Below are 27,054 nucleotides of genomic sequence, written 5' to 3'. Positions count from 1 at the left end.
CAAATTCGATAACAATAAGTACCAGTGCTCGTATGTGGTGTATGAAAACCATACAAATACATATAGTACACAGAAATGTTCTGCAGAAACGCAAATGATTTGTAGAAAAAAGTTTCAAAAAACGGATTCTGACTATTCAATGAAACAGCAAGACGTTTTACGGCCCGTTCTGAGCCAATCTGGTAACTGGGTGCAACAGAGAGACAGCTGTTTTCAGCAAGGAGGTCAGCTTGCCCCATTCTTTGAAAACGACGATAGCCATAGACCACTTAACACAAACACGCGGTATGCTACTGCATTGTTTAGGAGTTTTGGGACAGTTTCGAGCATACCTAAGTCTGAAAATACAGTATGTTTATCTGTTACTAACGTGGACAACGTTTTATGGCTAGAACCAGACAACTGCTTCGAGAAAAAACGTTATTTGTGCAAAATTACGCCGGTGGCTATCGTCACCGAAAGTACAACCGTGACAATAATAATTGTTGTGTGCGTTGTGTTGTTACTGGTTACTGCAATTATAATTGGGAATGCAAAGCGCCACACTCTAAAAGCATGCTTTTGCAGAGTGCGATGCTATGCATACTACAATAGTCGAAAACAAACACCGAGCGAGGAAAGAAAATATGATAAAACAGACAAGATGGCTAATGACAACACCATGGAACCTTTGACCAAAGACACAGATACTACACGATCGGATTCCAAAACCAAGGATATGCGCGAGGACCCTGACTGCGACCATTACGCGGAGATTGAACAATGTAAAAGGATCACGCGTGAATTGACAATTGCAGCACCAGAAACAGAAACGAAAGAATCACAAGAGTCTTGTGATTATACTCAAATCGATAAATTTCGTCATAACATACTTGACAATAAAATTAATCAACGTGATATAGAAGACACAAAACTCGAGGCACCTGAAAGTAGCGAATATTCGCAAATCGACAAATGCCGGAACGATAGACATAAACTGAAGGTTACTCAACCTGAAACCGATTACGACCACGCAGATTTTGAACGTAACAAACACACAAGCGCAGATAAAGACACCGGAAATGTGTATCACAGAACACACGTAGGTGTCATCGAAGATATGTATAATGCCGCAACCGTTAGGAGAGTGAACACAAACACTGCGTATGACGCTTCTAATACCTATAACCACACGCGTGTCAATCGTAAATCAGAGACGTACGACAATCTCGGGCAGGGCAAAGATTTAGGCAAGATATGTGATGGGGACAAGTACAACAGACTTGCAGAGGTCAATCTTGGGCAGGAACGTGCTAAAAGAGAGTCAGTGATATAGATGCGGATATTAGTAATTGTAGCTACGACGTTGTAGGCAATCACGTGCTGTGTAGATACGGATATGTCGATGCAAATAACTCACGAAAACATTACACATGGGTATCCTGTGATTCAATCGCCAATGGTTGAATACGAGTTTTTAAAGACTTTGCGAAATCTCTCTTAAATGGTTGAACGTTTTTTTAAACATGTAAATTAAATAAGACATTAACGATAACGAACCTTCACAAACATTACTTCGTAAGATTAATTCTAGTGTTTCGATGTGTTCAACGGATGTATATAGTCAAGTGTTATCACATTGTTTGTGAATGAGTGTGCGCGCGCTTGTGTGTATTTTGTATTATAAATATCATTTGCTTATTGTGAGACATTTTCTGCATGTTTTGATATATTTAAAAGATAGCGATCAAATTCCACTGCATAGCAAACTTAAAGGTGTAGTTGTTGGCATTAAATAGTTAAACCGCTATTAAACTGCCCAACTTGACACAGTCAAATCCAACAAAGAGATTAAAAGCAGAAACATATATCGGCGTCATCCCTAATTTTTAACACTTTGGCATACATATCGGAAATGATGAATCAAATGGTGTGCTTCACAAATGTATATATACTTTTACAATAATGTTTATCGACTCCTTAATTAACTCACGTATCACGTTACATTGTATACAGCCCTCATACTTAATGTATTTTGAATTTCAGTACACATTTTCATGTTTGTTTTCAGTAATTAAAGTTACACTTGTTTTGGGGCAGAATTGTATAAAGCTAGAGTTCAATGCCAAAATACTGTGTTGAACTTAATATTGAATAACATTAAATGGAATAACAAGAATGTACTACATAATGAATACATATTTCCTAAAACGTGCACAATCGTCAGGGCAACCTGGTGATTTTCTCTCTGATTGTACACAATAAAAAAAGAAATATTTAATTACATACGATAACAGAAATATTACTGCCTGGTAACAAAAATATTAAATCCTGGTTACACAAAAGCCATACATGGTGTCGTTAATATGTACATGAAGTTTAGATCGATTGTTTAGTTTGTTGTTTATTCTTCACACAATCAAAGTAGACAATACTAATATTAATTTATCAGTTAAAATATTGCTCTATGTTACAATTCAAAAGCGGGTGTATGCTTTAAATTGCTTAGTTGTAAATAAATCCCATAGTCTGCTCATAGTAATTCGTAATTGTTCAAAATAAAGAGTCAGGTTTTTTGTATACTTTTAATTAAGACTACTTACACAGATCAGACTGTGATATTGAATTCTTTTTAAAACACAGAAAACTGAGTTCTTAAAGTTTAGGGTATGTAACACAAAGACCATACCGTGTTAATGAATACTTTTAATAAAGATTGTATAACACTGAGTATAATGGATTATTGAGTTCTTAAAGTTAAGTGTATGTAACACAGAGACCATGCTGTGTTAATAAATACTTATAATTAATGGTGTATAACACCGAGTAGACTGCATGAATGCGTGAGTAGATAATTGTCCAAAATAATCTTCAGAAAAAACAAGAGCTGTGTTCGTGAAACGCAATGCTCCCTACTGCGCTGCTTTGAAGCCATATATTTTACCTTTGACCTTGAAGGATGACCTTGACATTTCACCACTCAAAATGTGCAGCTCCATGAGATACACATGCATGCCAAGTATCAAGTTGCTATCTTCAATATTTCAAAATTTTGACCTTTGACCTTTAAGTATGACCTTGACTTTGACCTTTCACCACTCAAAATGTGCAGTTCCATGTAATACACATGCATGCCAAATACTGAGTTGCTATCTTCAATATTGCAAAATTTGACCTTTGACCTTAAAGGATGACCTTGACCTTTCACCACTCAAAATGTGCAGCTCCATGAGATATACATGAATGCCAAATATCAAGTTGCTATCTTCAATATTGCATAATTTGACCTTTGACCTTGAAGGATGGCCTAGACCTTTCACCACTCAAAATGTGCAGCCCCAGCGCCAAATATCAAGTTATTATCCTTCAATATTGCAAAATTTGACCTTTGACCTTTCACCTTGAAGGATGACCTTGACCTTAACCTTTCAAGACTCAAAATGTCGAGCTCCATGAGATACACACGCATGCCAATATATCAAGTTGCTATCTTCAATATTGCAAAAGTTATGGGCAATATCAAAGTTTTGGGACGGAAGAACAGATGGACGGACGGACCGATGGACGAACAGACAGACTGACAAACAGACAGTTCAAAAACTTTATGCCACCCTTCAGGGGCATAACAAAGTTATGGGCAATGTTATAGTTTTCGGACGGACGGACGAACGGACAGACGGGCAGACAGACTGACTGATGAACAGACAGACGGACAGTTCAAAAAATATATGCCACCCTTCAGGGGCATAAAAAAGTTATGGCGAAAGTTAAAGTTTTTGAACAGACAGACAGATGCCATATATTTGACCGTGAAAGGATGACCTTGACCTTCCACCTTTCAAAATGTGCAGCTCCATGAGATACACATGCATGCCAAATATCAAGTTGCTATCTTCAATATTGAAAAAGTGATGGCCAATGTTACAGTTTTCGGACGGACGGACGGACAGACGCCATATATTTGACATTTGACCTTAAGGGTGACCTTGACCTTCACCTTTTACAACTCAAAATGTTCAGCTCCTTGAGATACAAATGCATGCCAAATATCAAGTTGCTATCTTGAATATTAAAAAAGTTATGGCCAATGTTAAAGTTTTCGGACGGACGGACAGACGCCATAAATTTGACATTTGACCTTGAAGGATGACCTTGACCTTCATTTTTCACCACTCAAAATGTGCAGCACCATGAGATGCACATGTATGCCAAATATCAAGTTGCTATGTTCAATATTGAAAAAGTTATGGCCATTAAGTTTTCGGACGGATGGATGGACTGACACACTGACTGACTTACAGACAGTTCAACTGCTATATGCCATCCTACCGGGGGCATAAAAAAGGTTAACCCGAAAGGTACAAGGGGTGGAGTAAAATAGAACTTCTTATGGTTTAGAACTCTGCAAAATCGCTCTGTTAAGAACTCTGCAAAATCGCTCTTGATATTTTTCTACTGCCTTATGAGCAAAGCAATATACCCCCTCTTCTTCGAAGGGGGGCATAATTAACATTATTTACACACTTGTATCATTTTAGATCTTGTTTGCTATATGTTTTACAAGTTTAATGAAACTGTAATAGTATTATAATTCTTTATTATTGTATGTATTAAACTTGACAACAGTGCAAAAACTAACTTTTTCAAAGCAAATAGAACATTCCTGGGCACTTGTCTGTGTCAAATTAATGTTAGCAACCTATAGGAAAGTCCAAGTCAACGCATTAGCATTACATATAACAGTAACACCCACATGTGTTTCACTATTTATTAGAACCTACATTTACAACCCCATTTACTTGGTAAGAATACAACTCAACATGTACATAAGTGATTGTAACAACAATTGAAAAACATATACTTAACAATAGGGTAACTTTTTGGTTAATTGGCATCACATTACATGTTCACAGATGTTTAAAGGCACATCAGTAAATGTAAAATATAAATATCATAGACAGAGTTGAGGGGCATTGACTATACATGTATTAACAATTGCAACCCAAAAAGAGTGATATCTACCCAACCCGAAGGCCAAGGTGGAAATTCCTTAAATGCAGGTCAGAGTAATGGGTCTTGGTCTGTGACCGCAAATGATTATCTCAACAACATGGATGCAGTTTAGATTGAATATCTGTGGCAATTACACAGATAAATTATTGTTGCATGCTTACCATAATCCAATTTCCGCTAACAAAAAGGGGGTTAATTCTGCTAAAATGCAGGTCAGAGTTATGGAACTTGGTCAGCGACCTCAACCTTAGTCTAAATTTCATCTTGCATGCAAACCTTAATCTGACTTTTTTAAGTTCAAAGGGGACATAATCCTGCAAAAAAGCTGGTCACAGTCACAATTCTTTGTCTAAAAATGTATATACATTTGTAAAGACCCTTAACACCATTTTTCATTTCATATCTGTATTAAATATACATGTAGAGTGTTTTGGAGCAGTTGCATCCAACCTTAACCACATTATCATGCAGTCATCGACCACAACATTTGGGCAAGTTGTAAATCTGTGACTAATCAGCCAAAAGTCAAGCTAGACATGGATTTATTATGATTCTGCATACTTCCAATAAAAAGAAAATCATAATATGGTAATAGTTGTCTTCTACAAAATGAACATGCACTACCATTTATAAAACCAAAAAAACAACAACAAGAGATGTGTTTGTCAGAAACACAATGTCCCCTATTGCACCGCTTTGAAGCTATAAATTTTGACCTTTGAACTTGAAGGATGACCTTGACCTTTCACCACTCAAAACATGTAGCTCCATGAGATACATGTGCATGCCAAATATCAAGTTGCTATCTTCAATATTAACAAGAGATGTGTTTGTCAGAAACACAATACCCCCTCTTGCGCCGCTTTGAAGCCATAAATTTGACCTTTGACCTTGAAGGATGACCTTGACCTTTCACCACTCAAAATAAGCAGCTCCATGAGATACACATGCATGCCAAGTTGCTATCTTCAATATTGCAAAAGTTATGCAGAAGGTTAAAGTTTTGGTTTAAGTTTTTTAATTTGTTTTTTTGACTTTTGACCTTGAAGGATGATCTTGACCTTGACCTTTCACCACTCAAAATGTGCAGCTCCATGAGATACACTTGCATGCCAAATATCAAGTTGCTATCTTGAATATAGCAAAAGTTATGACCAAGATAAAAGTTTTGATTAAAGTTTTGGGACACACACATACAATGACAGACAGGCCAAAAACAATATACCCACGATCTTTCGATCCGGGGGCATACAAAAGTTATGACCAAACTTTAACCAAGGTTTAAGTTTTAAAAAAGAAAAATACAATTATATTTGACCTTTGACCTTGAAGGATGACCTTGACCTTGACTTTTCACCATTCAAAATGTGCAGCTTTGTGAGATACACATGCATGCCAAAAATAAACTCGCTATCTTTAATAAAGCAAAAGTTATCAAACTTAAACCAAGGTTAAATTTTTGGGACACACACAATGAATGAATGAATGAATGACAGACAGACAGGCCAAAAACAATATACCCCCGATCTAACGATCCAGGGGCATAATTATTACATCTACAAGAACATAGTGTAGTAAGAATAAATACTGAAACAAGGGCTGTTTGTAAAACATGCATGCCCCCCATATGGGCTGTCCGTTGTAGTGGCAGCCATTGTGTGAATACGATTTTTGTCACTGTGACCTTGACCTTTGACCTAGTGACCTGAAAATCAATAGGGGTCATCTGCGAGTCACGATCAATGTACCTATGAAGTGTCATGATCCTAGGCAAAAGCATTCTTGAGTTATCATCCGAAAATCATTTTACTTTTTCGGGTCACCGTGACCTTGACCTTTGACCTCGTGACCTCAAAATCAATAGGGGTCATCTGCAAGTCATGATCAATCTACCCATGAAGTTTCGTGATCCTAGGCGTATGCGTTCTTGAGTTATCATCCGAAAACCATTTTACTATTTCGGGTCACCGTGACCTTGACCTTTGACCTAGTGACCTCAAAATCAATAGGGGTCATCTGCGAGTCATGATCAATCTACCCATGAAGTTTCATGATCCTAGGCGTATGCGTTCTTGAGTTATCATCCGGAAACCATTTTACTATTTCAGGTCACCGTGACCTTGACCTTTGACCTAGTGACCTCAAAATCAATAGGGGTCATCTGCATGTCATGATCAATCTACTGCATGTCATGATCAATCTACCCATGAAGTTTCATGATCCTAGGCGTATGCGTTCTTGAGTTATCATTCAAAAACCGTTTTACTATTTCTGGTCACCGTGACCTTGACCTTTGACCTAGTGACCTCAAAATCAATAGGGGTCATCTGCGAGTCATGATCAATGTACCTATAAAGTTTCATGATCCTAGGCCCAAGTGTTCTTGAGTTATCGTCTGACAACCACCTGGTGGACGGACCGACAGACCGACCGACAGACCAACCGACAGACCGACCAACAGACCGACATGAGCAAAGCAATATACCCCCTCTTCTTCGAAGGGGGGCATAAAAATGATTTTCTTATGCCTTGCTTAAAGATAACATTACAACAAATATTAATATAAAGCAAAGCATTTGTCATAATAATATGCAAGGTTTCCTCGAAATTAAAACTAACTGACTCTTCATAGGTCACATAAGTCATAGCACCTGTCCTCAAATGCATTGTTCACTGTATAAACCTCAATATATAGATATTCGACTTTCATTTAAATTCCAGCTATCAAAATCTAAATAATAATTGGTATGCAACTGATTTTAATAATGGTTACAAGAACACCCAATAAATATCACAAATAATTTATATCTATCTATACATTGTGTTCATATAAAGTCCATCTACCAACTATAAAAATTCTGACATGTGGTTATTGAAACACAAAAACCACCAAATTAATTCAAATTTGATCAATTGTTTATAGACTGATCTACATCTATAATACAGTTCAAGGCTAATGCAAACACAGTCTTAAGAAAAAAATACTGATGACTAACAAATGGACACAACCAGGGCATTTATTTCAATAGGCATTTAATTAAATTATGAATGAGCTTTTTTTTCTTCGTGGCTATGAAAAGGTACTTTACATAGGCATTAATTTTTTTTAACAACTTTGATAATGATAAATTGATTATTGAAAGCAAAGTAAATTCATACTGGATAAAATTCCTGCCAAAATGTATTCAATCTCAAAGCATATTCAATTTTGTAAATTGCATTTAAACAGTTTAATGAGGCAGCAGGGCGAAAAAAAAGAGAAGCATCCTGCTTGTTGGATTTATGTCTCTCATTTTGTTTAATTGACTATGCTATGATCTAGATGACTATTTGTAAGTATTATAAGCTGTATAAATAGACTGTACAATGCCAAATGAATTTAAACTACTCTCTAAAAATATCACTTATAATACTCCTCCCAGGTGTATATTGTTACAGGCAAATACATGTAATTACACAATTATGTGTTCCCTAACTGGCTATTCAAAGTTTGCATGACAAACATAAAGACAGTACTCTTACTGGCTCTGAAAGATTTTCTCTAAAAAATCAGCCGTATAAGCTTCTATCATAGGGTCCATTTGCTGCACGGCCTGACTGTGAACAGGAGGGCTTGATAAATGAGACGACATCCCCTGCTTCACTTCATGTACTTGATCTGTCACTGCAAGCCCATGAGGTCTCTGCATAGAAAATTCAGCATGCTGCGACAGAATCTTCATTTTTGGTTTCAGTTGAGTTGAGGTATATTGTCTGGATCGGAGGCTTTCCTCTGTGTTTTGTGCCAGGGTCACACTCTCTTGATATCCCAGTAATTCTCCGGACACAATCAAGGTATTTCCATCTGTAGAGATCCAAGTTTTTGGCTGCTTATCAAGGTCTAGAAGACTTGCGCCAGATTCCTCTTTGAGCATTAAATTTTGGGCAGAAGAACTAGAGTTCATTGGCGAAAATTCCTCTGTCACGGACATTGCCACATGATGATCATCATATGATTTTGATTCTATGCCTTTATTAACACACACTCTGAGATCATACTTCTGATTTAAATCTACCAGGGTGAATCCGCTCAGATTTACTTCGTTTGAATTCTCCAAAATTCGACTTCTGTTACTTATTATATTACTGACCCCATTATCAGATTTCCCTCCAGAAATCACATTGGCAATAGTGCTGGGACTTATTCGCGATAAAGACAATGTTTTACTATGATCACTAGACGACACCCCTATCCCATTAGCACCCTGTTCTAACTTAATCTTCTCCTCTGAAAGAAGATTTGCCATGATTTCCTCAATGTTACATGGTACCCGGTAAAACTCCAGCTTTTTCCCGACTCGTTTGTATGCTTCCATGACAATTTTCATGACCTGTTTGATCGATTCACGATTGATGTTATGCCGTTTTTCCATATGAACATAGTAGGGCGTGCACTGGTTAAAGGCGTTGTTACACACATGGCACTGATAGTGCTTGAGACCTGTGTGGGTTCGCTCGTGTTTTCGCAGTCCACACTTGTCCCGGAATTTGTGGTCGCAGTACTGACATTTCAAGGTTGCCTCGTAATGGGTTGCTTCGTGGGTGTTGAGACCTGAACGCTGTTAAAAGAGGACAATATTTTTTATTTAACTTTACTAATAAGAAAATAAGTGGATAGAAATGATAATTCATTAAACTAGGCTAGCTTAGTGTTTTAAGAGGTTCCCTATAAATACAGATTTAAAGTCATATTAAAGTAAATATTATTTTAATATGACACATTTCATAATTAAAGAATTTCTAATTATATTACTTAGCAATCTCTGGTTGATACATGTTAAAAAGAAATACTGGTGAGGTAGTTTTGGGATGTTTGAGGAAACATTATTATCTCACACATGTTATCCTATTGCGTAACTTTCCTACTCCTTGGCTTTAAGAAACTTAAAAGTATAGAAAGTATACATATGCAAAGATATGAACACAAATGTAAGATAAAATCATAATATAATTATTATCACCTAATGCTTTAGGCCTAATCTAATTTGTCATTAAATACTGGAATTATGACACCTGGACGATTTTGCAGTATGGAGTGGTGGAGATCAAATTTATTTGTAAAAACCCATTTTTCGGTGCATCTGATGATGATAACCATTTTTTTCACAGACATTTAAAAGCCCAATAAACACTCAAAATCAACGTTCATTAAGTACAATAATTTGAAAAATAAATTTAAAACATAACAAATCAGTGTTCCTAATAGCAATAACCAAAATTTCAACGCTTGATGTGAAATGGTAACAGATATTTAACGAGATACAAAATGTTGATTTTTTTTGTGTTGTGATATATTCCATGTTAATTTCTATCAACGATATCCGAACATTTACCAAACTTGTTATTATCTATATATGTGATACCAGTTGGGGAGAGGGGCATACATTTTAAACATCTCAGTCACATAGAAGGTGATTAAGGGGTGTTGCTGCAGTTTTGCTGATTTTTTTCCATCTAATAGATTTTGTCCAAAACTTATATTTAAAATATATATACAAATACTATATGAAAAATGAAATGAAAACATAGGGTCACAGGCCTTGTTTTGATTTTATTTACCATTATATAACATGTACTTTTTCAATAAAACTGAAAAATCGCTAAATGCGTAAAAATAATGAATAACCTATAAAATTGGCAACATGTAGATATTATATAAGCTAAGATACATCATATACCCTTTAATTAAACCACACACTACCAATAAAATGGAGTACACAAGTTAAATTTTAAGAAATTCATTTTTTTATAATTTTTATGCCACTCAAAAACGTCATTTTTTTACTATTGTAACCACATATATGGATTTTTTTTTCCGTCTAATATAATTCTACGAATCTGCTCACATATGTTCATCTACGTATTTTCATCATAAAACACAAATAAAAAAAGGGGGTCACCGCACTTTTAACAGAGATTTTTTTGTTTTAACAATCCCTACCGTCAACGTCAAATTTCATAAAATACAGCAATTAGGCAAAACCCAAGTAACGGTACATAGATTGTAAGAAATATGCATAAACATTAGAAATTGTTTACAATTTTAACTGGGATCACAACAGCTAACCAAAAAACATTAATAAAAGACAATATTTAATCACAAACATAATACCATACAGTATCAAACACAACCTTGATCATTAATAACTTACATGTTCTTGTTCACAGATTTCGGCATGTTTTGAAGTTTTTGATTAAATGCTTTAAATTGATGAATGTAAACAACAGGACTAAAGAGCTCCAGTATAAAACAAGAATGGAATTTTGAAAAGTAAGAAAGTAATAAAACAAGAGGGCCTGAAAGGTCCAAAGTCGATCACCTGAGATAACAAGATATTATTGGGACAAATGTTCTGACCAAGTTTCATGAAGATCGGCAAATAACTGTGGCCTCTAGAGTGTTAACAAGGTTTTACTATAGCCATATGAGAAAAATGCCCCCAGGCAGCCATGTTTTTCAACCAACTGGCATCATTTTTGAACTCGTCCAAGATATTATTGGGATGAATCTTCTGACCAAGTTTCATGAAGATCGGACAGTAGATGTGGCCTCTAGAGTGTTAACAAGATTTTACTATAGCAATGTAAGGAAAAATGCCCCACCCCTAGGAAGCCATGTTTTTTCAAACTAACATAATTAATTTCAAACTCATCCAAGATATCATTGAGACCAATCTACTGACCTAATTTCATGAGGATTGGACAATAAATGTGGCCTCTAGAGTGTTAACAAGGTTTCACAATAGCCATATATAGCCATTTAAGGAAAAATGCCCCGCCCCCTGGTGGCCATGTTTTTTAAGCAACCAAAACCATTTTCGAACTCATCCAAGATATCATTGGGACAAATCTTCTGACCAAGTTTCATGATGATCAGAAAATAAATGTGACCTCTAGAGTGTTAACAAGGTTTTACTATAGCCATATAAGGAAAAATGCCCCGCCCCCGTGGTGGCCATGTTTTTCAACCAAACGGCATCATTTTTTAACTCCTCCAAGATATTATGGGTATGAATCTTCTTATAGAGTTTCATGAAGATCGGACTATATATGTGGCCTCTAGAGTGTTAACAAGATTTAACTATAGCCATATAAGGAAAAATGCCCCGCCCCTTGGCAGTCATGTTTTTCAAGCAAACGTAACCATTTTCAAACTCATCCAAGATATCAATAAGACAAATCTTCTGACCAAATGTCATGAAGATTGGACAATAAATGTTACTATAGCCATATAAGGAAAAATGACCCGCCCCCTAGCGGCAATGTTTTTCAACCAACCGGCATCATTTTCGAACTCGTCCAAGATATTATTGGGATGAATATTCTGACAAAATTTCATGAAGATTGGACAATAAATGTGGCCTCTAGAGTGTTAACAAGATTTAACTATAGCCATGTACATGTATAGCCATTTAAGGAGAAATGCCCCGCCCCTGGCAGCTATGTTTTTCAAGCAAAGGTTACCATTTTTGAACTCATCCAAGATATCATTGGGACAAATCTTCTGAGCAAGTTTCATGAAGATCGGAAAATAAATGTGGCTTCTAGAGTGTTAACAAGGTTTTACTATAGCCATATAAGGAAATATAGAGAAAACTGCCCCGCCCCCTGGCGGCTATGTTTTTTCACAGATCTGGACCATTTTCGATCTCATCCGAGATAGCAATGAAACCAATGTTTTGATTAAGTTTCATGATGATTGGGCAAAAATTGTGACTTCTAGAGTGTTCACAAGGTTTCTCAATAGCCATATAAGAAATACTTCCACGCCCCCTGGTGGCCATGTTTTTCAACAGACCGGAACCATTTCTGAACTCAACCAACATATCATTTAGACAAAGTTACATGAAGATTGGGCATCAAATGTGACTTCTACAGTGTTCACAAGGATTTTCTTTTTTTTTTGACCTAGTGACCTAGTTTTTGACCAAGCATGACCCAGTTTCGAACTCAGTTGAGGTATCAATGGAAAGAAAGATCTGAACAAGTTTCATGAAGAGCGGACAATAAATGTGGCCTCTAGAGTGTTCACAAGGCAAAATGTAGACGCCGCACGACAGACAATGGACGACGGACAAAAGGCGATCACAAAAACTCACCATGAGCACGTTGTGCTCAGGTGAACTAAAAAGTTGACCCCAACTAGGATCGAACCATTGACAATTATATTATGAACCAACTTGTTAATTTCTGATGATTGTGATAACAAAAAGATTGAGTTGTGATAATAGCATCATCAGTGTTGCTATAAATATATCCTCGGATAAATAAACTGCCGCAACACCCCTTAATTCTATTTTTATGATAGTTATCTTCATAGATTATAATTTGTAGCACTAAACATGAAAGTTTTTTGGAGGAAAGATTAATTGCAATTAAAACAATAATATTCACACCACTGCAATTCAGACATAGCATTGAAGTATACTTGAAATCAATATGTATTTATGTTTACTTGTTTAACAAGAACAAGGAAGAAAGTTTAAATTGCAGTTAAGTGTCAAGTCTTACCACATGAGTGCAATGCTTAAATTATGATGAAATCTTACCAGCACAATTTCCTTTACATAAGTTCATTAGATCACATATCAGGATGTATTAACTGTGTCTATTATTATGGCTTATGCAATTTACATGTACGAGTTGGAAATATCAATAACCAAAGTATAATATTGTGATGGAAAATAAGTAATTGGGATTTTGAAATTAAATGTTTTATGGTTCTATTACTACCCCCTTTGTCAAACCATATGATAGATAGTAAAATGAATAGCCAGTTTTATGAGCATGTGCTGTATCAGGTTGACATAGAAATCAACTTGCTTAAGGCTTATAATTGATTAGCCACATATACAAAAACATAATGAAGCTGAATTTTGGCACATTTTCATGAAAAGGATGCTATTTAATGTCTGCGTTGCAATTATAGATTGCATGATATAGAATTTCTTGATATTCAAACTTGAAGCTACATGTATTCCAGAAGCATTATTTTGAAGAGTGCTTAACTAAAAATGCAAGGATTCGCTTTTCAGCCCAGCCTGTCTACCTATTAGTACCTATGATTTGAGTAGGGTGGTTGTTATTAAATGACAAAAGTATGAATATATAATATAAAAAAAACACTTAAACATGAATGACCTGGTTTAAACCTAATTACTTAACTTAAGCAGACTAATATTTCAATTTACAGTCAATCTTGTATTAAGAGACCACTCAAGGGAGTAATCAAAAGTGGTCTCTTAATAAAACGGTCTTTAAATAAAAAAGGCCATCCTGGAAGAATGCTTACCCTCAATTTTAATCTATAAGAAGTATAATCTCTTTTGTCAATAATGATTTTAACATTTATAATAAAATGAATATAAACACAATACATAAACAATATTTTACTTATAATGTGTTTTATTTTTTCACTTATTATAAATTATCATGTATTATAAATGAATTGTGTGTACATATTTATTTGCACAAACAACATAGACAAGGAAATAATTTTCGCATTTTTTTCAATGTACATCCGACAGTTGTTAGTGAATGTGCAAACAATTCTGCCTACTGCTCTTTTGAACACTTGTAATTTCTTATTTCTATGGCAAAAAAAGTATCTAATGGAAAACAAGTATGAGAGACATAAATAAAAATTAATAATAAATTATTGCTTAATAGTGTTGACCATCATTCTTGAATAATGTACCTACAAGCTAGCCTGACAATAAGAAGAGAACAAGCAAATTCATTGAATTGATATCCCCCGCCAATATACTTCTGGACACAAAAGTTTTCTGGACGGATGGACAATGCCAACATGCATCATCCTCTTATCCATATATATACTCATACCAAGTTTCAATGAAATCCGTCAAAGCACTTCCAAGATATGGCTCCAGACACATACAAAAAGCATTTTTTCAAGATACAAAGGGCCATTACTCCTTTATTATCCAATGGTGTAAAATGCCATTTGGCATGCATCATCCTCTTATCAATATATATACTCATACCAAGTTTCAATGAAATCTGCCAAAGCACTTCCAAAATATGGCTCCGAACACAAAAAAGCATTTTTGCAAGATACAAAGGGCCATAACTCTGTTACTAACAGATTGTGTACAATGCCATTTGGCGTGCATCATCCTCTTATACATATATATACTCATACCAAGTTTCAATGAAATCCGCCAAAGCACTTCCAAGATATGGCTCCAGACACAAAAGTGCCGGACGGATGAAAAGACGGACGGAAGGACAGACAACGCCAAAACAATATCCCTCCGCCTATGGCGGAGGATAATAAAACCAATTCCCTGAAAATTCATCTAAATGATACATGTATCTACTATAATCCAGAATTGGGTAAATTCCTAGTTTGGTGCTAAGAAATCGGAATATACAGCCAATTTTATTGATTGTTCTTTACAAACTCTTGTTTCAAAAAGTGTTAGTATGCGTTATTTAAAATTGTGTAGTAAACAATCAGAGATTTTAGCAGCAATTGGCTACTGGTAGTGCTTACATAACAAATCGCTATAGCTCTTTTAAATAAGTTTAAACTCAAATGAAAAGATATGAGAAACCACCCATGCTATATCCAATAACAAGGGGACCTCACAACATGAATACTGTATCCACGAAATTATCAACATGTATCAACATTGTCTTCTTTGTCGAGAATTAATTTTGCTTTTAGCTTTATACTTTGCTTTATACTTTGCAACATATAGGAATTAATCTGTAAAGATAAACCCTAAAAAAACATTATGTTAAAGAGACTGAGAACCAGCATTTTAGGGGTTGTTGAAATATATGAATTTATATTAAAGCCCAAATTAATGTGAAAATGAAATTTGAATGCCAAATACAATTATATAATACTGGTTTAAGAATATGTTATCCCCTACAAAAACAAAGTATACATGGTACATACATGTTTTGTTTTTTTTAAATGTAAACACTGTCTCTGAAATCAAATTATTACAAAAAGTGGTTTGCTTTAATTCTTTTATTTCATGACCTTCTTTGACCTTGTGGCCTTTGTTTTTTTAACTCATATTGCCTAATTTCAAACTGAGCTAAGATTTCATAAGGTCATATATTCCCACCAAGTTTCATAAAAGATAGAAAATTAATGTGGACAATATAGATTAATTTTTTTTTTGCTATAGAAATACTGGTACATGTACATGTATAAAGAAAACTTTCACCCCCCCCCCCCCCTTGCAGCCATATTTTTAAACGCTTATAACTTGGCAGAGAAAACATGACTTGTACAAAAATAATGTTCTCACCATGTTTCATGGAGTAAAAATGTGATCTTCTGAGTGTTTACAAGCGGCGTAAGCAAATTCTTCAATTTGTAGTAGTGAACTAGTTTTTGACCTCATAAGACTGAGATTAGATTTGAGCCCAGAGAGCATTGGTACAAATGGTCAGAATGGGTTCATAGGTTCTGACCCAATTTTCATGAAGATAGGAAATAAATGTGGCCTCTAGTCTGGAGTCAAGAATGCCAACAAGGTAAATGTTGGCCACGCATGACACAACCTAACAAGGCGATCACAAGAGCTACCCATGAGCATATTGTTATAAAGGTGAGCTTAAAATCATTTACATACATGTACTAGGTAATAGTGTCCAATTAAATCTTTTCTTACTACAAACCAATCATACAAAATAACTGATATACTGAACCATTTATTCTATTAAAAATCAAAATGATAATGCAAAAGATCTTATATTTTAAACCATTGAGTCTATTCTTGATTAAAATGTTTAATAATACCATAGAAGAACTATTAGTATAAGCTTATCAGTTGTTTATTGTGCATTACAAACTTGTGCACTTATAAGTGAACAAAACTGACTTAAATATGAGTGTCAAATTTCTTCAGTGAATAAATGGAAACAAACACTTTAAGGAAGTTAACCACAGCGATAAAGATATTATTACACAAAACAGGGGAACTAACTGGGACAGTGTTGTACATTAAACTATAACACTTATTAGATACCATTGTAGAATGTCAACAATATTTTGGAATGAATTTTCAGATATATTTCTGGATTTTTTAAGCCTCTTTCCTTGCTGCTCTATTGGAGAAAAATAAAGACCTTGAATTAAAGAAGTCTATTGAATAAGTAATAAGACTTTTTTCTATTGTGCCCCTAAAAGATTATTGTATACCTCTCTAAACTTATATTTTGGTTTTTGCGGACAGCTGGACAAGCGTTAATATCCAGCCAAAATTATTAATCCTGGATTGAAATTTAAAACTACGTGAGAAAGCCCTACCATGAAAAACCTGTGGTCGCAATACCTGCACTGGACGTTTGTGAAGCCCCTGAGGACATGTAACTTACCTACAGAACTTGTGGTCACAATGCCTGCACTAGAACTCAATGAAGCACATGAGGGCATACATCTAACATACCTTGAAGAACCTATGGTCACAATGCTTGCACTGGAACTTTGTTAAGCCCATGTGGACATGTAACATACCTTTAGGAACCTATGGTCAAAATGCCTGCACTAGAACTTTGTGAAGCCCATGTGGACATGTAACTTACATTAAAGAATCTACGGTCACAACGTGTGCACTGGAACCTTGTGAAGCCCATGTGGACATGTAACTTGCCTTGAAGAACCTGCGATCACAATGCTGCACTGAAACTTTGTGAAGCCCATGTGGACATGTAATTTAACTTGAAGAACCTATGGTCACAATGCTTGCACTGGGCCTTAGTGAAGCCCATGTAGACATGTAACTTGCCTTAAAGAACCTTCAGTCACAATGCCTACACTGGGACTTTGTGAAACCCATGTGGACACGTAATTTACCTTGAAGAACCTACGGTCACAATGCTTGTACTGGACCTTTGTGAAGCCCATGTTGACATGTGACTCACCTAAAAGAACCTACAGTCACAATGCTTGCAATGACATTTTGTGAAGCCCATGTGGACATGTAACTTACCTTAAAGAACCTACAGTCACAATGCTTGCACTGGAACTTTGTGAAGCCCATGTGGATATGTGACTTACCTTGAAGAACCTTCGGTCACAGTGTCTACACTGGAACTTTGTGAAGCCCATGTGGATGTTCTCCTGATGAGCTTTTAGCCCCTTGCTGGTAAGGAAGCTCTTGTCACACACCTTGCATAGGTGGGCCCGGTAACCTGAAATATAACATCATAGGTATGATATTGTGTCAAGTGCCAAACACCTAGCACAGGTGCGCCTCATAACCTGAAAATTAACGTAACATGCTTGGATGATGGACTGTGGCAAGTTTCAAACACATAGCACAGATGGGCCCGGTTACCTGTAAGGCAACGTCACATGGATGATGGAGTGTGTCAAGTGTCACACACCTTGCACAGGTGGGCCCTGTAACCTGAAAATTAACGTCATATGGATGATAGAGTGTGTCACACACGTTGCACAGATGGGCCCAGTAACCTAAAAATGTCAATTCATATGTAATGTATCACTTGTCACACACCATAAACAGGTGGGCCTAGTAACCTGAAATGTCATGTTATATGTTGTGAATAACTTGTCACACACCTTTAAAACTTGGGCCTGGTAACCTGAAATGTCATTCATATGTAGTGTATCACTTGTCACACACCTTTAACAGGTGGGCCTGGTAACCTGAAATGTCATGTGGTATGTAGTGTATCACTTGTATTTAATAAGAGTCTGGCTGTCTGTTATGTAAAGTCACAAAGTAATGAGTAGGAGACCAGTAGCTTGTGCATGTCATGCTACATGTAGTGTCACATGATACACACCTGCAAACATGGGCCTTCTAACCAGAAGTGTCATGTCACTTGTCAGGGGTTCTTCAGCACTGTCTGCGCCTCCGGAAAACTGAGGCATTCCCAATGCAAACAGACCTGATCCCACGAAATTATAACAAAACTTCACAATTTCCAAATTATTTTTTTTTTAAATGTTTTTGTATTTTTTTGTTGAAAGAAGTGTCTTATGACTTATGATTATTAGATTATTGATGTTCTAACTCGTCCAGCAAATGTGTATCATACCAACAAGCACTAATGTGGTTGAGAGAGCAGCACCATGAACCTGCTGTGCTCCCCATTTCATAGCACATTCTCACATTTCCAAACTTACTCATCTGATGCTTGCCTGCATTTAAGGTCAAAATAACAAATAACAAGAGGGCCTGAAAGGCCCAAAGTCGCTCACCTGAGAAAACAAGATATTATTGGAACAAATCTTATGACCAAGTTTCACAAATATCGGAAAATAAATGTGGCAACAAGTTAACAAGGTTTTACTAAAGCCATATAAGGAAAAATGCCCTGCCCCCTGGCAGCCATGTTTTTCAACCAACGGGCATCATTTTTTGAACTTGTCCAAGATATTATCGGGATGAATCTTCTGACCAAGTTTCATTTAGATCGGACAGTAAATGTGGCCTCAAGAGTGTTAACAAGATTTTACTATAGCCATATAAGGAAAAAAGCCCGGCCCCTTGGAAGCCATTTTTTTCAAGCAAACATAATTATTTTCGAACTCATCCAAGATATCTTTCAGACCAATCTTCTGACCAAATTGCATGAAGATTGGAAATAAATGTGGCCTCTCGAGTGTTAACAAGGTTTTACTATAGCCATATAAGGAAAAATGCCCCGCCCCTGGTGGCCATGTTTTTAAAGACACCAAAACCATTTTCTAACTCATCCAAGATATCATTGGGACAAATCTTCTGACCAAGTTTCATGATGATCGTAAAATAAATGTGAACTCTAGAGTGTTAACAAGGTTTTACTATATAAGCCATATAAGGAAAATAGCCCCACCCCTGTGGTGGCCATGTTTTTTAACCAACCGGCATCATTTTTGAGCTCGTACAAGATATTATTGGGATGAATCTTCAGACCAAGTTTCATGAAGATCGGACTATAAATGTGGCCTCTAGAGTGTTAACAAGATTTTACTATATGTAGCTTTATATAGCCATATAAGGAAAAATGCCCCTCCCTTTGGCGGCCATGTTTTTCAAGCAAACATAACCATTTTCAAACTCATCCAAGATACATTAAGACAAATCTTCTGACCATATTTCATCAAGATTGGAAATAAATGTGGCCTCTAGAGTGTTAACAAGGTTTTACTATATATACATGTAGCCATATAAGGAGAAATGCCCCGCCCCCTGGCGGCCATGTTTTTCAACCAAACGGCATAATTTTCGAACTCGTCCAAGATATTATTGGGCTGAATCTTCTGACCAAGTTTAATGAAGATTGGACAATAAATGTGGCCTCTAGAGTGTTAACAAGATTTTGCTATAGCCATATATAGCCATTTTAGGAAAAATGCCCCACCCCTTTGCAGCCATGTTTTTCAAGCAAAGGTTACCATTTTTTAACTCATCCAAGATATCAGTGGGACAAATCTTCTGAGCAAGTTTCATGAAGATTGGAAAAAAATGTGGCCTCTAGAGTGTTAACAAGGTTTTACTATAGCCATATAAGGAAAAATGCCCAGCCCCCCTGACGGCCATGTTTTTCAACCAACCAGCATCATTTTCGAACTCATCTAAGATATTATTGGGATAAATCTTCTGACCAAGTTTTATGAAGATCAGACAATAAATGTGGCCTCTAGAGTGTTAACAAGATTTTACTATAGCCATATATAGCCATATAAGGAAAATGCCCCGCCCCTTGGCAGCCATGTTTTTCAAGCAAACGTAACCATTTTCGAACTTATCCAAGATATCATTAAAACCAATCTTCTGACCAAATTTCATGAAGATTGGACAATAAATGTGGCCTCTGGAGAGTAAACAAGGCAAATGTCGACGGGGCACAACGCACAAAATAACGGACGACGGACAAAAAGCGATCACAAAAGCTTACCATGAGCACGTTGTGCTCAGGTGAGCTAAAAACAAATTTATTTGTAAAACCTCTGACTTATTTAAGCATGATAAATTCCCAATGTTTTCCCAAAATGATCCGTTTCATCGAAGCAAAAATTCCCAAAATGGCCAATTTTGTCGATAAAAAATTCCCAATTTGGTCAGACTCCTTTTCCCAAAATAGACAGAAAAACCCCTGCAACTTGTCATAAGTATGAGCATGGCATACCATACATGAAGCATGTCTCCAAGTAACGAGTAGGAGTCCAGTAGCCAGTGAATGTCCGGGGCTAAATAACATAAAACGTCAAGTCACGTTTAAATGGTAATAAGTGACCAATAGCCGGCAATTTCATGTGACGTCCCATATATTGCTTCACTTGTCCACTTTTTTATGACTGATGGAAGCCTCTTAATCCTTATAACACAAATGGTGAAAAAAGTCTGATGAAGAGGAAATTTTTGCTTGATGGAGGAAAACATGGAAAAAGGGTAAACGGCAAGCAATACAATTGCACAATATTCTTGTTAGAATCATTCTAATCGTCATTTTTCAGTCAAACTGAAAATTATGTCATAAAATTGATATTATCTGTAATAATTGTTTATTAAAAAAAGGTATGTGTATATAATTCAGACCCTTATTGCGTCAAATTTTTTCCTGCACCATAATTGGCAAGGATTCTGAATTGTAGTACCAGTGTGTTAATCAGTAATCTACAGCAGGAAACAAACCTTTGTGACTGTTCACATGGCACTCATAGTCCATTTTACGTATGAACTGGCTGGGACAAAGCTTGCACTGAAACGGTTTCACGTCGCTGTGCGATAACATGTGTCTCGACAGATTGTTCTTCTTGGCGTATCCCATTCCACATACTTCGCATATAAACAACTTCTTGTCGCTATGGCAGACCAAGTGTTCTTTGTACTTTTTCTGAAGAACCACTGTGTTGCATACCTCACAGGACATATACAGATTCCCAGATTCACTGTTTGACTTTTGGACAACTCTTGTCCCTTTTTTTTTTTTGCCCCTTGTCTTTAAATTCCTTCCTATGTATTCCTTTAGTAATTTTACCTCGTTTTTCAACGTGTCTTCCATCTTATCATCACTAAGGTCAGTATTAACTTCTTCTTCAATGTTATCACAGAGTTCATCGCTTGATGATTTTGATGTCTCATCTTTGTGTGCCACTTCATTTATTTCTGTGACAGCAACAGTTTGTTTGGGTTCATCAGAGGCTGTTTTTATCTGGTTAGCTACTTTGGCATCATTATCTACTGTTGATGAGTTTTCAGACATATTGCATTCATATATTTTGGCATTAATTTTATCAGTTACATCTTTATTTTCAAAAGCTGCATTTAGCTGTACTTCATTGGGTTTAGTTTTACTTTTGTTCATAGTTTTAACTTGTCTTGGTAAACATCTCACTTTTCCTTCTTCACATGTAATTTCATTATCTGGCTTAATTTTTGGCTTTCTGCCTCTCTTTTTTGGTTCTTTAACTATTTGCAACTCAGGTTGCTTAGCTTTTGCTTTCTTTTCTTTCACTGAGATCTTAATGGGTGACTGTTTTCGTTTTCGCACATTTGCAGTGGAAATCAATGCCTTCAGAACAGGTTTGGCTACAACTACGCTTTCTGGATCATTTTTAGTCTGTGAAGAAACACACACAGAATCAAACTTAGGAAATGCAGTCAAAGTTAACTCATCATAATGGTAGGAACCTCTTGACCCATGAAATTTAAAATGTTGATGTAGCTCACATATGGTTTTAAATTTTTTAGCACAAGCACCACATATATATGTTTTCCCTCTGGAAACAGGGCAGTTGCAGGCACTGTCAAGGTCATTGCTCTCATTTACTTGATTCCTATTGGTCTGAGTTTGCGGATTCATGTTTTTATCAACAGTAGCAGATTTCACAGAAATTCGATCAGTCCCAGAAGTCTTTCGAGCCAGTTTTGTTCGCATCGTTTTGACTTTTTTAGCAACAAAATGTCCTTCACCATGCTCATAAACATCATCAAAGGTACTACAAGTTATTTTTTGTTTACATGTAGAGTCATCCACTGGATTTGTCTCCCTTTGACAATCCACTAAATTGTCTAAATTGCAGCTTTCTGAGGACACCTGTTTGAGGTTTTCACGATTTTCTTTCATGCATGAAGCATTACATGTGCTTTGTTCAGCAAAAAGATTGTCATGGTTTGGACCAGCACTATCCACTTCGAATTTAGGCTCACCTAAAATCTCTTTGCCAGACTGAGAATCTATTCCATGAATGTCTGAGATTTCATTTATTTCACTACTTGCAGGTGCAATGCCCTCAAATGATGAATTTTCTTCATTTACTGGAAATGCCAACCCTTCACAGGAGGATGCATGTTGATTATCCCCAATGTCAAAGTGTTCTTTATTTACAGTTGAGCAATCTTTTGATTCCATATTGGAGATTGTGGCAAGAAGGTTCCATAGAAGCCAGATCTGAAACTATAACAATATAATCATTCTTGAACATGAAAGTTTCATTTCACAAATTAAGGATACTTGTAATATCTTCAAAATAATAAATGGATAGCTACACATAAGCTAAAATATATTCCTATTGCAAACAATTACAGGCAATTTTAAATAAAATAGATATCCTTTATAACTTTAATTAAATAACTTCTATTTAAAGTTTCATTTTTTATTTATTTCCACAGAGGCATTGATTTGGCTGGAGGGAAAGAAAACAAATTACAGCCTTAAGCCTGGTTCCCACACCCGATCAGATCAACTCGCTCAAGCCCGACCAAGCGGTCGGGTACTGGTCTGGTTCGGTCGGCATGAGTGGTCGGGGGCGGTCGGGTAGGTTGGCATTGGTCGGGCTTCCTACCCGATATTTTTTGACATGTCAAAAATATCAAGTAGCGGTCGAGTAGGAAGTGGATCGAGAAGCGCTCGGAAAGTGGTCGAGTATTAGTCGAGTACAAGATTGAGTTGATCGAGACGCAATCATGAGGCGATCGGATTGACATCGTTTACACGATCTGTACCCGATCCGCTCGACCCCTTCCCGAGTTATTTTAGATCGCAACACTATCCACTCGACCTCTATTCGATTTGATGTACATATTTACTAGACTGCTACCCGACGGCTACTCGACCGTACACAATCACTTCCCGATTGCTATTCGATCATACACGAGCTCTGCACACGATCAGCTCAACCTCTTCCCGAGTTATTTTAGATCGCTTGGTACGACTGTAGTACGACCATCAAGATCTGGTCATGTGAAGATCTTGTGGCGATCGAGTTGAGGTCCACTTGGTCGCGCTGAGATCGTATAGAGCTCGCGTATAGGTCGAGATGATCGAACAGAAATCGGAAAGATGGTTGAGTGGACGTCGTGAATGAGTCGTGTGGGGGTCGTGTGTTATCGACAAGAGGTCGAGAAGAAGTGGTGTATACCCTTTTTAGTAGAGCTTGGTCGGGTTTGGTCGGGAAATTTCGGTGATCGGGATGATCGAGTTGATCGGATCGGCAGTGGGAACCCACCTTAAAAGAAAACATAAAATGCCCTGATATGCATCACACTTACACTTTAAGAATAAAACACAAGTACAAGCAACACTCATTATTAAGTGAATACTCAACAAGGTGTGAAAAAAAGAGATATTTAGTCACTGCCAAAAAAAAAACACAATGGCATAAACTTTTAATAGTAGTTCTAATTTTGGATCTTTTAAAAGTTATCAGTAGAGTACTAGATGCAAGCAAACGTTACAATAGTGTTTAACCTTATATAACGCTTGTTTTTTCATTGCTAAATTCTAACGCTAAAGTAACAACCCACCACAATTGTAGAATTCCCCCAGTCAAAATAATTGGTGTCACTAATCACTTTGTGGACATGTGGGTAAAAAAGCCAACTGCCTCTCTTTGTGTACAGCTGCGACCTCCAGAAGCATGATTATATACAATTATTCTTGTTTTTTTGGAGTAGCTGTTTAAACCAACTTTTCATCTTGAATGACCATTACCTGACACCAGAAAACTGAGTGAATACATTTGAATATTTCATTGACTCACTGATTTCTGATATCCCAAAACTTTGTCTGTGTACAGTGTGAAGGATGTAGCAAACTAGCATTGTTCAGTGTGGGGAATTCCTGACTACGCTCTGCATGATCATACGACACATAGATACACACATTGGCTCAGTTACAATTTCATGTTAAAATCCTTATTGCAGTGCTTCAGGGTAAGACATCATTGGCTATCGATAAACAATAATAATACAGTATTCAGAAAGGGTAACAAGTGACAAACAAGATGGCAACTAGCTAAAGAAACTTCAGCGTACGGTTTATATAGTATTGACAGACCTGTATAAAGTCGCACTAGTCAAAAATCATAACAAGCGACATTTAAAGTTATGGTGGCCAGAACTAGATGGCAACTTCCATGCCGCTACAGGTATTTTTCGCTGTTTTATACCCTTTATTACTTCTATTAAATTATTGTTAAAATAGCATGCAAATTTAACTTTAAAATACATTTCCCCTTCTTCCCCCAAAAGCAATTTCACAGGCTTAAATTTATTAGCTTATTTTAGTTTAGATAGTGAAGTGTTCACAAAGGGGCAGGGACTTTTCACGTTTTGGTAAATTGACAAAATGCTCTAAAACATCCATTATATGCATCTTTTGACGATTTAAAAACCTGAAAATTATAAAGCGATGCAACGCGAAACGATTGAATAATTTGGAGAGTTCTGTTGGTGTCATTATATTTTGTGACACTACATAGATTGTTTACATAAAGTATAAAATACAACAATCATTTTATGAGCATGAATGGCCGAGTGGTGTAAGTGTTAGACTTTTACTCCAGGGGTCACCCGGTCAGTGGTTCGAGCACAGATGAGGGTTACTTTTTTTCATTATTTAATTGTTTTCTTGTTTTTTACTGGGAGCCTTTTAGATCCAATGTTAACATTTATAAATATTAAAGAGAATTTACTGACAAACTTCAATACATGCCAAAATCTGTGAAAAGGTCCCTTAAATTTAAAAATATTTCAGAATAAATATTCTTATATGTGATGTTATACGGCAGCACTAATGGCACATTCAGAAAAAAAAGTTAAAAATGTACAGAATATAGTTATAAATTTTTCGTTTTCACAAATGGGATAAATTATTTACTGGCTTGTTCTTTAACAGTTCTCATAATATTTGGACGTATTAAAATTGGTACGAAACAATCTGACCACGAAAGATAAAACTTATAAAATCTGTTCTTCTTTTAGTTTTGAAGTCAAACTCGTAACTACACTATGAGAAAAAAAACATGCTATTTACAACAAGCTTTTTACTGTATTTTTTTAAACAACTATACATACCTGGACATTAGTTTATTGTTTTTATCAGAGATGAAAGATGGCGCCCGGAGTGAAATTGTTAGACTGGTACCGGGCAGAGATAACAAATCTCATAAACGTAAGGTACGACAAGTCTCGGAAAATGCCGATCAGAGGTTACATTATACCAAGTAAAGAGTTCCTATGAATTTATTGTTTATCATCATCATCATCATCATCATCATCATCATCATCATCATCATCATCATCATCATCATCATCATCATCATCATCATCCACATCATGCACATCATCATCATCATTATCATCATCATCATCATCATCATCATCATCATCATCATCATCATCATCATCATCATCATCATCATCATCATCATCATCATCATCATCATCATCATCATCATCGTCATCATCATCATTATCATCATCACCACCACCACCATCATCATAATCATCGTCAGCATCATCATCATCAATTTATCGCCATATCATCATCAATATGTACTTCTTCTTCACCTTCTTCTTCAGCATCTTTATTTCATCGCGCTATCGGGATTAGCATGGTAATGGTAACGTTATCTTGACTTCTCCATAGTTGAAATAATCTGTAATAGCCCCGTCACACCGGACTGGCGTCCTTACAGCGACCTAAGACTTTGTATCTTGAAATTTCTGATTGTCGTAGTAAGGACGCCAATGACTTTTCCGGTAAAAATGCTTTTTTTCGCCTTCCCGTCAAACCAGCGTT

At 36.3% G+C, this 27,054-nt stretch overlaps 1 protein-coding gene and 1 long non-coding RNA gene across 7 annotated transcripts; both read right to left on the bottom strand.

Annotated features, from left to right (window-relative positions):
• Positions 1-4,733: 4,733 nt before the first annotated feature.
• Positions 4,734-7,169, bottom strand: LOC127860258 (uncharacterized). The gene is made up of 2 exons (XR_008039651.1): positions 6,980-7,169; positions 4,734-6,827 (listed from the first exon to the last, which is right to left on the bottom strand). It is a non-coding gene; the product is annotated as an uncharacterized LOC127860258 (long non-coding RNA).
• Positions 7,170-7,180: 11 nt separating this feature from the next.
• LOC127860257 (uncharacterized) lies at positions 7,181-26,424 on the bottom strand. 6 transcript variants are annotated; one of them, XM_052398194.1, is made up of 5 exons: positions 26,328-26,424; positions 23,681-24,478; positions 21,663-23,427; positions 18,074-18,207; positions 7,181-9,590 (listed from the first exon to the last, which is right to left on the bottom strand). In XM_052398194.1, the coding sequence occupies exons 3-5, from the start codon at positions 23,380-23,382 to the stop codon at positions 8,511-8,513; spliced, it is 2,934 nt and encodes a 977-aa protein (XP_052254154.1). In that variant the 5' UTR covers positions 23,383-23,427; positions 23,681-24,478; positions 26,328-26,424; the 3' UTR covers positions 7,181-8,510. The 6 variants fall into 6 exon arrangements, with proteins under 6 accessions (XP_052254154.1, XP_052254156.1, XP_052254153.1 ...); XM_052398196.1 differs by having other exon boundaries at positions 21,663-23,421; XM_052398193.1 differs by having other exon boundaries at positions 24,392-24,478.
• Positions 26,425-27,054: the final 630 nt, after the last annotated feature.

The sequence above is a fragment of the Dreissena polymorpha genome, chromosome 15 (genome assembly GCF_020536995.1).
Source record: "Dreissena polymorpha isolate Duluth1 chromosome 15, UMN_Dpol_1.0, whole genome shotgun sequence".
Taxonomy (NCBI): domain Eukaryota; kingdom Metazoa; phylum Mollusca; class Bivalvia; order Myida; family Dreissenidae; genus Dreissena; species Dreissena polymorpha.
This window is presented reverse-complemented; position numbering and strand designations above follow the sequence as displayed.

Excerpts from the sequence above, each read along its gene's own strand:
- LOC127860257 (XM_052398194.1), bottom strand. The coding sequence starts at position 23,382 with ATGGAATCAAAAGATTGCTCAACTGTAAATAAAGAACACTTTGACATT. Across the intron at positions 18,208-21,662 it reads CCATGTGAACAGTCACAAAG|GTTACCGGGCCCACCTATGC; the intron begins GTTTGTTTCCTG and ends GTTATATTTCAG. Across the intron at positions 9,591-18,073 it reads GTGACCGAAGGTTCTTCAAG|CGTTCAGGTCTCAACACCCA; the intron begins GTAAGTCACATA and ends CTCTTTTAACAG.